This window comes from Aotus nancymaae, unplaced genomic scaffold (assembly GCF_030222135.1).
Source record: "Aotus nancymaae isolate 86718 unplaced genomic scaffold, 86718_ANA_hifiasm-v0.15.2.pri h1tg000011l, whole genome shotgun sequence".
Lineage (NCBI taxonomy): Eukaryota > Metazoa > Chordata > Mammalia > Primates > Aotidae > Aotus > Aotus nancymaae.
Window position 1 is genome coordinate 34238806 of NW_026988422.1, and position 17104 is coordinate 34255909.

Genomic DNA, 17104 nt, shown 5'->3' on the forward strand with positions numbered 1-17104 from the left:
GATAGAGACAGGAAAGAGACTGGGATAACAGTGCCAGGGGAAGGCACAGAAGGGGTTCCAACCCAAATGACAGCATCCCTCCACAGGTCTGTAATCCATGAACTGACACGTGGCCATGGGCTCATTCATCTCCATTAAGATGTATATTCTCTTAATGGGAATTAATGATGATAAATACTCATGACATGAGGAAGGGCACACTACAGTTACCTTTTAAAACTCAAGTTTTTGAGGCTAGGTGTATCATTTCAGGTCAGGAGTTTGAGATCAGCTTGGCTAACACCGTAAAACCCCGCCTCTACTAAAAATACAAAAATTAGCCTGGGATGGTGGCAGGTGCCTGTAGTCCCAGCTACTCGGGAGGCTGAGGCAGGAGAATCACTTGAATCTGGGAGGTGGAGGCTACAGTGAGCCAAGGTGGCACCATTGCACTGCAGCCTGGGCAATAGAGCCAGACTGTCTCAATAAAAACAAACAAAACTCATGTTTTTGACTTAAGAAACTTACTTATACCCTAGCAAAAACATATCTTTGCCACTTCTGACAATGCCTTCTCCAAAAGCTGAGCATGCTCTCTCCTAAAGAAAGATGAGGGCTAGGCTCAGTAGTGTGTCAGCAGCCTGGGCAACATGGCAAAACCCCATCTTTACCAAAAATAAATAAAAAATTAGCTGGTTTTAAATTAGTGGTGTGCTTAAAAAAAAAGAAAAAAAGCAGTATGAAAACAGAGGGATGCCTCAACTCAAAATATCCCAGGTCATGGAGCTTCGCTGTTTTTTTTCTGAGACGGAATCTCACTCTTTTGCTCAGGCTGGAGTGCAGTGGCGCAATCTCAGCTCACTGCAACCTCTGCTTCCAGGGTTCAAGCAATGCTCGTGCCTCAGCCTCCCAAGGAACTGGGACTACAGGTGTTTGCCTCCACACCTGGCTAATTTTTTGTATTTTACTAAAGACAGGTTTCACCATGTTGGCCAGATGGCCTTGATCTCCTGACCTCGTGATCCACTCACCTTGGCCTCCCAAAGTGCTGGGATTACAGGTGTGAGCCACTGGGCCTGGCCAGGGCTTCACTATTAATGAGAAAGGACAGACATGATGAGGCCTGAAAACTGACCACAGAATTTAGCAACATGCAGGTTACAGGCCTCTTTTGACAAGACCAAATCTTATGATGTGGGGAGGAAAGCCTGCCAGTAGGAGGGTCGCAGGCGAATGGGAAGAGAGAAATTGAACAGTGAGTGAGCATGGACAGCTTTCAGTTGTGCTGAAAGGCAAAAGAAGTAGGGCAATAGCTGGAAGTAAAAATGAGGAGGGCACGGGTTTTTCTTTGTTTAGGGTTAGAAAAAAGCATATTTATAGCGTGAGAGAAGTTCAGCAGAGAAAGAGAAATCCTGGAGGGGTGTGTCGAGGAGCTGGCCTTTGCTAGGAGCAGGAATTGCCCACAACACACGTCTATCACACATGGGGGAGGCAGAGTCTATGGACAGAGGTACAGGCTCAGGGGACTCCTGGAAGTTCCTTTCTGGTAACTTTTTCCAGCAGAGACTGAACTGTATGACATAATTGGCTTTTTTTACACTACAACTCCCATCGCTTCTGTTAACCAAGAATACTCACAAGTAGTTGGCCAAGTTGTGCTCTTGTAATGTATGTGTTTCAAAACCATGCGGGGTCGTGTCAAAGTAGTCATTGCCAATCCCACAGATGAAACATTTAGTCTAAGAAAAATAACGGAGGCACAAAAGGCATTTGTAGGCATAATAATATAGGCAGGAGAAGAGACGGTCATGATTCTATTGAATTGAGAGACAATGAAAAATCTCTTTCTCTCTCTCTTGCTTTCGGGTATTAGTTATTTACTCAGTAGTACCACACACTTAGCTCCTGATTAGCTGGGAGCTGATCCGATTATGGGACAGTAAAGGAGGTAGCAGGGTGGCTGCTCCTGTGGTCTTGCTTAGGATTGGCCCTAAGTAACAGTAAAACCTATTGTTTAAACAATCCATTTGCTTGTGAGGATATTAAAATAGAGCTGGGACTAGTAGTTAGAGGAACATTACCTCCATGTCTTCTCGCACTTGTTCCTGCTGGTCTCTCAGCTCTCCAAAAGCATCAATAATAAGACCTGGAATTTTAAATACAAAGACAAAGCAATCTGTGTAGTGGTTCAGGGGTAGAGAGAGTGGAAGAAGCCACTTTATTCTGTTAAAAAAAGGAATTGTCAAAGCTGACCTACTCAAAGCAAAATGAGAAAAATACTCCTCATGTTTCTAAGTGTTACATCCTGGCTGTTTCTCATTGTTCCTCCTCACTAGGCCGTGCTGTTAACTACTGGCTCCTCCCTGAAACTCTTTCCTTCCCGCTTCTCCCAGGTTAGTCTTCTATTTTGCTTAGCTATTGGGTACATCCGTGTGATGGGCTCTCCCTGTTCTCCTAGCCCCTCTGATATTGAGGTGGATCATGGTTCCCCCTCAGTTCCTTGGCTTCCTGGCCCTCAACACCTGCCTGTCTTACAGGTTCCTCCACTCAGCATGACTCAGGCTAAATTCATCCTCATCTTTCTCCAGTCTTGACAAGCTATTGACTAAAATGTCATTCTTTCCCTCCCCTCCCTTGCACTGTCCAGCTCTCTGCTCCTTTCCTGCCTGGGAGGAGAATGAAGAGGACCAGACTAGCCATAGGAGACATCCTAGAAGCAGAAGTAAGGAGGAAATAATTCAGAGTAGAGGAACAGAAAGGAGGAGTTTCTCTGTATGGATTAAGTTTCTTATAACTGTGCCTAGATGTATCTTTGGCTTTATGTATGTACCAGCCTTAGGCATGGTAGATTCTAAATTAACAAGTAAATGAATTCACACTCTTCTTCATAAACCAATTAAGTCATAGATGAAAGCAAGCAAAAAAACCTAGATGAAACCCAGCTCCTACTTAACAGAATTGGCAATCATACCTTGAATGATGGCGAGCAAGATGACAATGACAAAGAAGAAAAAGGTAATGTCAAAGACAATGCGATACATTTCGTAAGGATCACCAGCAGGGTCTTCAATTTCATCGCCAATGCCACCTCCTGCTCTCACTCCCACGTACATGTGGAAAAGGTAACACTAGAGAAGAAAAACAATGGAAATTTAGGCAAAAGTCACAGTTCTGTTTGTTTTTAGCAAGGTGCTCAGATCATTCATATGATTCAGTCAGTGTGGCAGCCCTGCGCCAGGAAAGGGGAACTCCGCAGAGGTACCAGTATTCATGCTGCTAGCTGCTGTCCACTACACTCTCTGGAGAGTCTGGTTATCTACAAAGATGGAAAGACTGTTTTTATATTTAGGCTTTTAAAAGATATTTTTAGGCCCATTTAAAAAAGGTTTTAACTATTTGATACAACAGAATTCATTTAAGGTGTATACAAGTTAAAAGATCTTTAAGCCTTGGTGAGTATGGCCTAGGACAGATACTAATTTTTCCTCATTTAAGAGTGTTAGCCTGGCTTTCAGGCTACAAACTGCAAAAAGGCCCCCTCTTCTTCATCTGCATTCCCCTTACACCTGCTAGGGCAGGGATTCCTGCAGCAGGAAGATAAAAGATAATGGAACTTTCCGCTCCTCCCATTCAGCATGTTTGAGCCAATGTAGGCACGTGGGCATGGGCTCACGGAGCAGTGCACCCTCTGTCTCTCCACCTGATGGGATGGGTTAGACTCACAGAGAAAAGACTGTCTTATACCTGGAAAATCAAAAGCCAGGGGCAGCCTGAAGACATGCTGGTCATTCTAGTCTCTATGGACTAACGTTGCTGTCTCATGATGGTGGTGCTTGGCCCAAGAAAGAGTTTTTAGTCAAGAAGTGTTACCTCTTTTATGAAGATGCTCACAGACTGGGCAGTTCACTGTCCCTGAGACACATGTTCTTTTTCTGAAATCTGGTCAAAATAAACTGGAGATGCTGCTGCAGCCAAGTTGGCTCACTCTGGGCAGTGCCTTTCTCCTCATGAGGGTCTGGCCTGACAGGACCCCCCTCCCCCCACTTCCAAACCTGATCCTGCTGCTCTCATGTTCTTCAGCCAGGTGGCTGTCCTGAAAGAATCCCTGACTGGCTTGCTGAAATAAATCAAGTGCTCAATCCTGGTTCGTGGGACTTTCCACTCTGCTCTCAGAGACAGCAATCAAAGCTCGACTCCCAGGATTTAAGATACAGGTTCATTCATAATAATGTCTCATCTTTACCCCAGAAAAGAAATAGATGATGAGCCCACTGTGCAGGCTGCTGCTTTACCCACAGGGCTTAGATGTGTAGTAATGAAACCTACCTCCATCACTTCTGTCTTCCCAGGACACATCTGTGTTCTACTCTGATCTCTACTGTGCTCTGTGACTAACTCTACAGCTCTCACTTAGTTCTCCAGAGCACCCACACTCAGCCCTTCTTCCCGGCGGGGTGGCCACGCAGTGGGTGGGCTCTCACCGTCATCATGTCATCACATTTCATATCCGGCTCGTCATCGTCTTCACTTTTGTTGTAGAACTTGCGGAAGAAGTTGAAAGCCACCACAGTATATAGATAAACCACCACGGCCAGGAGACCCACAGTCAGAACCAACTAGGAATGAGAGGACAGAGAAAGGAAAAGGAGGTGGGGTCTGCTGTATCTCGAAAGGTTCATGGGAGACTCTAGGAAAACAAGGAGGAAGAGTGAGGCCCGGGGAGGGGTGGAGGGTGGCTAAGAAAGCTATCGGGCCATGAACAGAGGAGGAAAGATGGGACCACAGGGAAAGAGAAGCAGGCTTACTGGGAGAAAAGAGTAATGATGGGGTGTTAGGGGCTGAATGAATTGTGCCCCCCAAACTCATATGCTGAAGCCCTGGCCTCCAGTACCTCAGAATGTGACTGACTGTATTTGGAGATGGAGATACAGCCTTCAAAGAGGTGATGAAGTTAAATTGAGGCTGTTAAGATGGGCCCTCAACCCATCTCACTGGTGTTCTTATAAGAAAAGGAGTTGGGGACACACAGAGAGAAGCTGGACACAGGCACACATGAAGGGATGGTCCGTCAGGGGAAGCAGCAGTGACAGGGTGGCTGACCAGAGCCCCGGAGAGGCCCCCAAGAGACCAACGCTGCCGGCACTGTGATACAAACTTACCGCCTCCAGAACCATGGAAAAGGCATTTCTGTTGTTCAACAAAATACCAGTCTGTAGTATTTTGTTCTGGCAGCCCAAGCAGACTAATTTCTAGGGTATTAGATTCAGCATAAGTAAAACATAAAAGAACTTCAGTATTGAATAGTGAAGGTGCTATGAGGAGGGTTATATTGTTTTGTTGTTGTTTATACAGAGCTACCTGTTACCTGACGCTTCACAATGCTGCTGCTTAGAAAACCCCAAAGGTTCTTTGGACTGATGGGTATCCCTACATTATACTATTTCATAAATAATCATTCCCTGGATAACTGTCACAACTTTGAAGTTATTCTAAGAACGATGATGGTGGAGCCAAGTCACAGTTTTTGTTACGGAGAAATCTGCCCTGGCCCTTTGCGGTATCCTAGAGCATGCTTACTTCCAGGCTTTAGGAGTTAAGTTCAGGGGCGTGAGTGAGGAGTACACGGGACCTGCACATCTGACCTCTCTCAAGGACTAGGCACTGAGCTGGAGATACGAAGATCAACAAGATCAGAGCTTTGCCTTCAAGGAGCAACTCAAAAGGGAGTCAGCTAAGTGTGAAGATCAGCACCAGAGGAAATGTATTCAGCAGACTCGAGGGAGGAACAATCACTCGAACCTTGGAGAGCAGACCTCACAAAAAGCAGTTGGTTTGGGAAAAAAAAAGAGAAGGAACTTGGACTTTGCATCAGGGAAGAAAGGGGCTTGAATCTCGGCTCTACCACTTAGAAGCTGTGTGTTCTTGGGTGAGACATTTAGCCTCTCTGAACTTAGTTCTCTTATCTGTCAAGTGAGCCTAACATCTACTTTACCAGGCAGTTGTGAGACTGTCACAGTAACTGGGACATGGCATAAGCACATTTTAACTTCCATCTCCCATACAAAGGTTTGGAGATGTGAGGGAGCATGTCTCATATACAGACTTGTACTTAATGAGGAATGAAATGTTAAAACAGTTTGAATTTGTAGACAAGGAGAAGCCATTAGATTTTAGTATGGCTATAGCCATTCTATATCCAGTCTAATCAATATCTAATCTTCTATATATTGTCAGAGTCAATTCCTTGATTAACTATATATATAATATAAACTATATAATTATATAGTATTAACTATCTTATATATGCACTACAATGTGTACTATGTGTATATATAACAACCATATACATTATATGTCTGTGTGTGTGTATCTGAAGTCATTGGTTCTTAATTGGATGCAGATATCAGAAGTACCTGGGGAGTTTTCTGTGTACAGTATGTCTACTTGCTAACCCCCAGGGAGTATATCAGATTCAGGGAGGAAGGGGTAGACCATAAAAAGATCTCTAAGGTTATTGTGATGTGTCTATCACCTCACTCCCTGGTTGATGTTAATATCAGTGGTTACCGAATCAAGGTCTTATGCTTTCTACATGATGGTTGCAGCTATATTTTTAATTGTCTACAATTTTGCAAAAACAATCACTATTAGTTCAAGCATTTGGCAAAAAAAGTACATTATACACCATGACACATTCCTTCCTGTCATACGCTGTATACTACCTGCTGATTGTTTTTTTTTCCCTAAGCATATATAAGTTCATTCTGTTCTGCATCAGTAGAAACCATACCTGTTTGCCGTTGTGAGTTACAGATGAAAGAATGGTCCTCAGTGTCTTAAAGCCCATTGCGATATCCAGCAGGTGAGCAGCAAAGAAGAAGTTATTGTAGTGGCCCAGAACTGACATGGTTGTATACCAGGCAAGGTAGAGAAAGGACTGGGGATGGAAGAAAGCAGTTTTTTAAGTATTTCTGCCTGATAATGTGCTCATTAAACCATTTTTTCTTATTTTGGGGGACAAACTGAGGATAGCGGGGGTTGAGGTGCTGTGAGCTGGCCCAAAAATTGCTAAGTGAACCCTATCTACCTTACACCATTGTATAAGTGTCCCCCAGGATGTGTAAGACTCTTGGCCTTTGATAAGCAATCCCTGAATCTTTTTGGGCATTCTCCGTAGCTTGCTTCTCTGTGGCATCCCTGAACCTGGGGTACAGAATTTTGTTTTTCAAGGTGCAATACTTACATTGTCAGTAAAAACAACTCCCAGCTTCCAGATATGATACTTCATGTCAATGGAACTTAACCTAGAGAAGAACAGAAATTTTAAAACTTATAAATGTCAAGAGGTACTAAAATGCTTAATAAGGGGGAAAAAGTTTTTTCTCTCAGGTTTAATAACCTAAATATGGCTCTCAGCTTTATCAGGTTGTATGTGTTCCCCATGAGACAGAGAACAGCTGATCACACAGCCTGATTTGTTTTTTCTGAGACGAAGTCTCACTCTGTCACCCAGGATGGAGTGCAGTGGTGCAACCTCGGCCCACTGAAACGTCCACCTCGTGGGTTCAAGTGATTCTCCTGCCTCAGCCTCCCAAGTAGCTGAGACTACAGGCACCTGCTACTATACCTGGCTAACTTTTTTTGTATTTTCGGTAGACACAGGGTTTTACTATGTTGGCCAGGCTGGTCTTGAACTCCTGACCTTGTGATCCACCCGCCTTGGCCTCCCAAAGTGCTAGGATTACAGGTGTGAGCCACCGCACACGGCCCAGCCTGAAATTTTAATCTTTCTCTTTCAGCTCTATAAAGCGTAAAAATGTATTGGTCTTCAAATTTTTTTTTTTTTTTTTTTTGAGACAGAGTCTCGCTTTGTTGCCAGGCTGGAGTTAAGTGGCAGGATCTTGGCTCACTGCAACCTCCGCCTCCCAGGTTCAAATAATTCTCCTGCCTCAGCCTCCCAAGTAGCTGAGACTACAGGTGGGCGCCACGATGCCCAGCTAATTTTTGTATTTTTAGTAGAACAAAGTTTCACCACATTGGCCAGGATTGTCTCAATCTCGACCTCATGATCCGCCCGCTTCAGCCTCCTAAAGTGCTGGGACTACAAGCATGAGCCACCGCGCCCAGCCTATTCTTCAAATTTTTAAAGCAGTGCTTTCCCAATATGTTAGAACCTAGAAGAAACACCTAAGCCAGACCAGAGCCTGAGAGAACAAAAACACAGTTGTAATTTTTCCCTTGAGCAACTGAAGAGGAATGGAAAAGCGAAAGATCTATTTTAGCTGCTTTGGATTTTAACTCCTAAGCTTTATGTACCATGACACCAGAGAGGCCGCCTCTGCTTTGGTCTCTTCTACTGGGCTAAAGTCAAGAGCATTTTTGTCCAAACCCAGAAGTTCAGCAATGCGTTCTGCTCCGTAGAGATCTCCATACTTGTTGATCACCTGAAGCAAAGGATGACAGGGTGAGCTCAGGCCACAAGCCGCCACCAAATCTTCTCTAGCTCTGGGGTCTTCAGAGCTTTGCTGCCCTATGGGCTCTTCCAAGGGGTAGATTAAGACATAGTTCAAAATGCAGAAAAAAGAGAAAAGAAAACCCAGGAAAAAAAAGAAGCAATACAGACAATTAAATGATAACTTTTTAAAAGCTGATAGTGGTATCTTTTTGCAGGGGAGAAAACATCTACTATGCAGAAAACAGTGAGGACTATGTTAACTTCCTTAAGGCAGATAATTGTATTAATGAAACCAAAAACCTTCGTATGTTCATATCCAACCCCTTCTGTGTAACTTACTCTTCTTGAGACACTGTCATAAAAGGTGCATCACATTTACTCATGTTTGTGTGTGGAGAACTTAAGAAACATACACCACTTTTCTTTGTGATCATGGAACTCACCCCCACTGACAAGGCATACCTTTCTCTTTACAAACTTGTCCCAATAGTTATTAGGAAAAGATCTGAAAAAGAAAATGAAAAAGGTAGGTTCTTCATTGTTAACATCAAGGAAAGCACATCAAGAAACTTTTCAGTTTGAGTTCCTGGATCTATGATCTTTTTGGTTTCTGTCCTGCTCACTAAAGAATTCAAGATCTGATTGAAGTTCAGCATCATCACAGGACTATTGATTAATGTATGGTTTCACTACTTTGTATTGGCTTCTGAACCACCTGGAAGACCACTGGGCAGGTTCTGCCTCAGAATTATGGTTTGGAGCCAAGAATTGTGATGACAGATTAAATAGAGACTAAATCCTTTCCCTGATCCCAGTATAACCAGAAACAAAATGCTACAGAAAACACATGCATTCCATTCAATGAGTCGCCACTTAATGTCAGCTACTGGGGTAGATAATGGGAATAAGGGATGTGGTGGAAAGTGCAGACAAAGTCCCTAACTATGAAGTTGCCAGTCTGGGAATCACCTTTAGTTTATTTCTATTGAATTTTTTTAACCTGAGTGCTTTTCCACTCTATTTCCTGTTCCCAAGTAATGCCGAGGGCCTGCTTTCCTCAGGGAGTTGGATACCTCTCTTTCTTGGAGATGGTTCCTTGTTCTGTACCATCCCCAGAGAGATGATCTTTCTTCTGTCTGTAGCTTGTACCAGCTCCACTGCAAGTATTTCTTATTGTTAAAGTTAAGAAAGAACTGTAATCTTGAGGAATGTTGGCAAAAACCATTGAAGAGATTTTGTTCCTATCCAGAATTACTGAATCCTTCCTGTGGGGGTTCCTTGTAAGGCTGGATTACAGCCTAGGAGCCTCTGGCCTTTGGTTCATGAATTCTTACTTTTGTTTTTCTTTGATTCATTCTTTTTGGTTCTGGAACACAACAGTTCCCTGTTATCTGGAGACCATCCAAGTTGGTGATAAGGAAATAGAGCCCTCCCCCTATTCATTGACCTCTCAGAAAAATAATCCCAGCAAACACCACCTCTCCCCCAACAGGGTGGCAGTATTTAAATTAAAAAAAAAAAAATGATTGTTTTTGGTTTGTTAAAGCAGTTTGTCTTAAACATTTAAATGCCACTTGAAAGCGAAAACAAATGCTGGTGTTACAGAGTAAATTGCTAATATTTTATCTCTGGGGGATGAAAATAACAATTATTTTGACTTTCTTCCTTGTACGTTGCTACTTGATTTTTTTCATGCATTGCATTTAAATTGAAAATAAATAAAAACAAGCCATGCTTTCTCTGCCACACTGATATCTCCTTTCTCCTAAATCCTTTATACAAATGGTCTGTAACATACAACTCAGCCCAGTTGTGTTTTGTCCTCAGCAGAAGATTCCACGACTGATGCTGAAGGGGCGAGGACCACAGGCTCTGGGCATGACCTTTTCATAGATAGGTCTTACCTTCATGTGAGCATTCTGAATTTCTTATCCTCTGACTAGGTGTGCAAACTCCTTGAAGGTAGAAAACATATTTTTACTTGTTACTAGTCCTTAAAGTGTGGCATAAAGACCTTCAGAAGGAAAGTACATAAAGACTATATCTATACGTGAATGTTCAGGGAAAAAGTACAAGATGCTCAACCCATTTAGTAAGCAGGGAGATGTACAGTGAGGTGCCGTTACACACCTACCAGATGAGCAAAATCATCTGCCAATAATAAGTGCCGACAAGCAGAGAAGTAGAAACTCTCATAAAGTACTGTTTGGAGTAAAAATTGGAACAAACATTTTGCATATGCTACTATTCAGCAAATTTCTCTCCTGTGTCTATACTCTAGAGAAATTCTACTTGTGTATCAGATATGAGAATGTTCACTGTAGCACTGTTTATAAGAGCCAGAAACAGAAAAGTTGAAATATCTACTGTCAGGAAAACTGATAAATGTGATAACGTACATAATAGAAAATTCTACAGCTTTGAAAATGAACAGTTATATCTACATACATCAACACAGGTGAGTTCCCAAATGTAATGCTAAAAAATATTCAAGTGGCCACGTGTGGTGGCTCATGCCTGTAATCTCAGTACTTTTGGGAGGCCGAGGTGGGCAGATCATGAGGTCAGGAGATTAAGACCATCCTGGCCAACATGGTGAAACCCCGGTTCTACTAAAATACAAAAAAAGAAATAGCTGGGTATGGTGGTGCACACCTGCAGTCCCAGCTACTCCAGAGGCTCAGGCAGAGGAATCACTTGAACCCAGGAGACAGAGCTTGCAGTGAGCTGAGATCACGCTGCTGCACTCCAGCCTGGGCGACAGAGACTCCACCTCAAAAAAAAAAAAAAAAATTCAAGTGACAGTATAATGTATATTGTATAAAGTTCAAAAAAGTCAAAATAGAGCAATATATTTAGGGACAAATACCTAACTGGAAAAACTATAAAGCAGGAGAATGAATATAACTAATTAATTAATATCACTGATTGCTAATTAAGAATATTACCACTAATGAACATCAAAAATGTAGATAGCTGTAAGATGGGAAGATATGATCAGGGAGGATAATACAGGGGATTTTTTTTTTTTTTTTGAGATGGAGTTTCTCGTCACTCAGGCTGCAGTGCAATCTCTGCCTCCTAGATTCAAGCGGTTCTCCTGTCTCAGCCTCCTGAGTAGCTAGGATTATAGGTATATGCCACCATACCCAGCTAATTTTTGTATTTTTAGTAGAGATGGGGTTTCACCATGTTGGCCAGAATGGTCTCGAGTTCCTGACCTCAGGCAATCCACTCACCTTGGCCTCCCAAAATGCTGAGATTACAGGCGTGAGCCACCACACCCGGCAATACAGAGGATTTTTAAAGTTCTCAATAATGTTCTAACCTTTTTGGTTTATAATTATACTGTAAAATGTACATATATATTTTATGTGTTCTTATTTATGTGTGCTTAGCAATATAAAAGAAAAATTTTTAAAAAGCTCTCCATGACATATAGTTAACTGAAAAAAAAGCACGTTATAAAACATGAACATGTATTATGATGCCATTATTATTGTGAAAAACCTTAAACATTGGTCTATCTAAAATTTTTAAAAATAGCTATTTATGCATTTCCTGCTCATGGATGTTTAAGCTACTCTGAGAATATTGGCAAATACCTTTGTTGGGACATTTTAGTGTACTTATCTCACTGTCTCTTTAGGATATATTTCTAGAAAGTGAACTGCCTTCTTACTGGGACTTCTAGGCCATATCTCCTTGTATTACAGACACAAGCATTGCTGATGTTTGCACAAAGCTTGCCACAGGATTCAACTATTTAATAGTGTCCAGGGTTTCTGTAATATAAGGACAAAGGGTCAGAGACAGTGCTTAGTAGTACTGTTTTTCCTTGTGTGAGAAGATTGGCAGGGGACCTGCAGGCAGGGACAGACTTAAGATGTGAAGATGGGCCTGTTCTCATTTTCCCCCCTCTAAGAGAAGAGCCTTCCTTTTCTGGAGACTATAAAGAAATATGCTTAGCTGTACCATTGCAGAGCTGCTTCTCAGTTTGCCTGATCATCTTTGGATAGGACACAGTTTTTTTCCCCTGGAATCAGGATGCTTGCTTCTTAACATGCCTATCTATCTTAATTGGCACACCAAAGAGTTTCAACGCAGTCACCTTTGTTTACATATTTGGCCCTATTTCTTTTCTTTTACCACATTGTCTTGAAACTGTCACTTACTTTGTGAATCAACTGCCATTAAAGCATGACAATTTGCTAATGATGATGGCCAGTTTTTGAATAGTTAGGGGAAAGAGAATGAGTAACAGCTTAATGCCTATCATGTGCCAGGCATTTGCCAAGCACTTGACATACATTTCTCAATCCTCCCAGGACTGTAGGAGGTGATATTCTCATCCCTCTATTACTGAGGAGAAAACTAAGGCTGAGAAGGTTTGATTACCTTGTGCAAGTTCACAGACCACTAAGCTTCAGAGCCGACTTGGTGTCACCTGACTGTGAATCAGTGCTCTTGCTCTGTCCCACCACAGCACCACATACCTACAGGAAGGAAAGCTTGCTTCTACAGGTCTTCACATCCCTACCAGACAGCTCTATTTACCTGCCCATGTAAGTGCTTCTCAATCTTATATTAAGAGGAGGTCTCTTACCAAGTAGCCTACATGGTTAAGAAGAAGACTTCAGAGATGGCACAATTACAGGACTGCTGTGCCATGAAAGGCTATGGAGAAGCTGAAGCTGATCAACTTGATCTCTAGCCTCCCGGGCAACTTACGCCCTGGAAACACTGTGTGACTCGAACATGGAAAACTAGTTTAAGCAATATTGTACTGGACTGTCCTGTCTAAATAAAATATACTCGTTACCTTCTGATAATATCTTCTGTCCACTGTTAAACTAATAGAAGTCTATATAAGTATTTAATGGGCCGTAAGTGGCTTTATTGAAGAGGCAAGGGAGAAAAGTCCCAGAAACCAGAAGAAGGTTTATATTAACCAGTTTTAAGGCCAGGAGGAAAGAGTTATTCTATTTACAGTAGAGACTCTGTCTCCTTTTTAAGTTGGGGTAGAGGGACACTTACGGTGTGTTGATCACCAGGCGGTCCCACTGCCCCTTGATGTCATCTTCGGATGGCTGTTCGGTGATATATAAGCCATCAAACTCCAGCTTCCTGGCTATTTCTTTTTCCCTTTTGAATACTACCAAAGGGACCTAGGATTGGGAAGACAATGGTTACACAGAGCAGGCTTTGTGATTAAAGCACCTGCTGCCACGTATTTGTCACAAATTAACCTTCCAGCTTCAGGGCAGCAATCTCCTTATAGTGGGATTCTTAGGGGGCCTAGTTGTAGACTTGAAGCCAAATGAATCTCTTTGGCTAAATACCCACCTCTTTAAAGCTGATCTGAATTGAGTCACCCTTTAAGTTTTCAGTTAAATAGCTAATATTAATACAAACTAGACTTTTTGACCCTTGCTAGAGTGCAGGCCATGCCTAGATGAGCCCAGGGCTGAATGAGTTAGGTCTCCTAAGACTCCTTGACTGGAGTTGAACCAAGATTTAGAAAGGACAATAAACCATTCTAGAATAGATCAGCCAGCCACAAGAATGTGATGAAATGTTCCAACTCCCTTCAACATACAGGGCCATATTTATCTCATGGCTTTGACGTCAGTTAATGAACATGGTTTCATAGAATGAGAGGATTCAATCTGTCTGTACTGAAGTTTCCTTGCTGAGATTCTTTCCGTAAGGAGCTCCGTCCAGGTAGTGGCATACTTGTTTCCTCCCATCACTCTCCATTCTTTTATAATTGTAACTTTAATATTAGACTAGATATAGATTTATGGCTATAAGGACCTACCTCCAAAGGGGAACACAGAAAGGGATTGGAAAATAATCCACTTGGCGTAACCATCACTAAGTGCACACACACTCCAAACATGGGACAGAGTTAATGAGGCCAGAGGCTACTGCTGAAATCCCAGGAAATGAGAAGTCAGAATTGACAGAGCTCTAGCCAGAAAAACTTCTCATCCCATCTCTAGCTGAGATGCCACTGGCTACCTGGTAACATCCTTGAGAGCTTCATCTCCAGACTCATGATATGCATGTACCCAACATTGCTTTTGTCCGAAACAAAAGAACAAAACTCAGACAGTGATGTGTAAAGAGTTCATCTCATTTTTCTTTAAAAACAATGTTTTTCTACCTGTTTTTCTTTAAAACAATGAAATAACACAGATGAAGTAAAAAACTCACGACAGGAAGGTGGCAAAGGCTAGTAGCCATGGCACACTGTGCGGAATTGATTATCACTGTTAGTAAATAGATGATGTGTGAGGTGAGGCCTGCTGTTCTGAATGACTCTGAAGAACAATGGTAGTATCAAGTTGTAGAGCAGTGCTTATCTCTGGGATCCCAACTATTCCCCTTCAATCTTCTAGAAGTGTGTATACTCTCATAAGCAGGACTTCCATACTCTACTTGCTAAATAGTGTTACTTTCTGTTTTCTCCAGGTCACTGTATAGTCTGTACTCCATTTAATAAGCTGAGCTCTAGGATGTCAAACTAAGGAGCAGCAGCTAATATGCTTAAGGGTTTACTACATGTTCTGAGTATATTTACACAGGCTACTATATTTAATCCTCCCAGCAACTTTAAAACAATACATTTTTTTTTGAGATGGAGTCTTGCTCTGTCACCAGGCTGGAGCACAGTGGTGCAGTCTTGGCTCACTGCAACCTCTGCCTCCCGGATTCAAGCGATTCTTCTGCCTCAGCCTCCTGAGTAGCTGGAACTATAGGCAGGTGCCAAACGCCTGGCTAATTTTTGTATTTTTAGTAGAGACGGGGTTTCATCATGTTGGCCAGGATGGTCTCAATCTCTTGACCTCATGATCCACCCGCCTCGGCCTCCCAAAGTGCTGGGATTACAGGCATGAGCCACTGCGCCCGGCCAAAACAATACTCATTTTTACTTATGAGAAGAGAGAGGACTGGGAGTTTCAGTGGCAGAGCTGTGAGTTCAACACAGGAAGCCTGGCTTCAGAATTTGCACTTTCATAGTTGCAATGGAGCCCTTAGTGTAGCCCAGGGCACAAAATCTCTTCAGCACGGTAGCTGGACTTCCTACATGACACTATATTTCACTGGGGGAAGAAAGAACCACAAGATAGGAAAATATTTCCTGGACTCTTCCCAGGAAGAAGATGGCTTGCTGTACTTGAGAAGACTTCCTACTCAAGGAAGAAAAAATTTAATGAGAAAAGCAGTGAGAAAAACTAAATTATGATGTAGCAGAACTAGAACTGGACTTGGAACACCAAAAACTGAATGACTGAAGATTGACATAACTGTAGTGGTTCTGAATATGGCCCCAAGGAACCATGCCTCCTGGAATTCATGCCTTTGTGTAGAGCCTCTCCCCTCTACCATGCAACAATGAATCTGGGATGGCCAAGTGACTTGCCTTAAACAACAGAATGCAATGGAAAGGACATTGTACCCATTCTGGGCCTAAGACTTAGGAAGGGCTAGCAGCTTCCACCTCCATGCTCTTTTTGGAAACCCAAGCCATCATACAAGAAGTGCAGGTACCCTACTGGAGACATCCTGTGGAAAGGCCACATGGAGAAGGAGATGCTCTGAATCTACCTGGAGACAAAGAGGAAGAGAGAGAGAGAGAGGCCCAGCTATCCCAGCTGAGTCCATTCTTCCAGTTGTGCACCCACTGAGCTGCCAGGCGTGGGAACGTGCCATCTTGGCCATTCCAGCCCAGCTGAGCTTGCAGATAACTGAAAAAATGCTCACTTTTCATTGAACAGAGGAACTGCCCAAATGTGCCGGTCATCCCACAGAATCAGAGAGATAAATTGTGGTCATCTTAAACCATTAAGTTTTAGAATGGTTTGTTATGCAGCAATAGATAACTGAAAACTAACACATCAGTAAGCTTTCTTCTGAGATCATGAATCATTACAACCTAATGAAAAGGTATTTTTATAAAAATTTCAACATCAATTAAAAGATCAGAAGACTCTCTCATGACTAGCTGTCCATGTGACTTAGCCTGATGACCCATTCTATGAAATTCAACAAGAGGTACCCAAAATGGGACTCCTAGCGCAAGGCTTCAAAAACTTGAAAGTGCGTACAAATTGCCCCGTGATCATGCTCAGTGGTAGATTGTGAGTTAAAAGACCAGGGGTGAGGCCCGATACTCTGCAGGTCTATGCAGCTCCCACGTGATGCGCTGCTGCTGCTGTTCCATGTACCTACAAGGACCTTTACGAATAGCAGAGTCTTAGGGCAAAGGGCTGGCTGGGCTCAAAAAGGACACTTCTTCCTCAAGGGGTCAGATTAGATCCAGAGTGGAAAGCAGCTCACCTTCAGGCAGTAGTATCCCACCACACAGACTAGAGAGATGATGGTGTGGATGACAGCCAGGGCCCGCAGCGTTGGTGCCATATACCCAGTGCTCTCCTGAAGGACAAAGAACACCATCGCTTCTTCCTCTTCCTCATCATTAAAGGAATTCCACAGGTTTGCAACATCCTCTGTCTCTTCTTCTAAAGGTTCTTCAGTGACCTGGCCCAAAACACACTCGCTTATTAAACATCAGAAAGAACCTCAGCCATTGTGCTCTCCCCACATATTTTATATTGTTAGCAGATGCTGTACAAATAGTAGTGACTCAACAGTACTTGCTGA

At 42.7% G+C, this 17104-nt stretch overlaps 2 protein-coding genes across 5 annotated transcripts in view; one reads left to right on the forward strand and one right to left on the reverse strand.

Annotated features, from left to right (window-relative positions):
• AVEN (apoptosis and caspase activation inhibitor) overlaps positions 1-6332 on the forward strand; it is a 179328-nt gene extending 172996 nt beyond the window's left edge. For all 3 annotated transcript variants that reach the window (XR_010342035.1, XR_010342037.1, XR_010342036.1), the window contains one exon: positions 5332-6332. The gene's annotated coding sequence lies outside the window, so the exon portion shown is untranslated. The remainder of the gene's footprint in view (positions 1-5331) is intronic.
• Positions 1-17104, reverse strand: part of RYR3 (ryanodine receptor 3) — a 563010-nt gene that overhangs the window by 3140 nt on the left and 542766 nt on the right. For both annotated transcript variants that reach the window (XM_064374821.1, XM_064374822.1), the window contains exons 92-101: positions 16781-16981; positions 13472-13602; positions 8897-8939; positions 8296-8423; positions 7223-7283; positions 6770-6916; positions 4461-4595; positions 2951-3107; positions 2061-2125; positions 1618-1718 (exon numbers count right to left, since the gene is read on the reverse strand). In XM_064374821.1, coding sequence (XP_064230891.1) covers positions 1618-1718; positions 2061-2125; positions 2951-3107; positions 4461-4595; positions 6770-6916; positions 7223-7283; positions 8296-8423; positions 8897-8939; positions 13472-13602; positions 16781-16981 — 1169 coding nt within the window. The remainder of the gene's footprint in view (positions 1-1617; positions 1719-2060; positions 2126-2950; positions 3108-4460; positions 4596-6769; positions 6917-7222; positions 7284-8295; positions 8424-8896; positions 8940-13471; positions 13603-16780; positions 16982-17104) is intronic.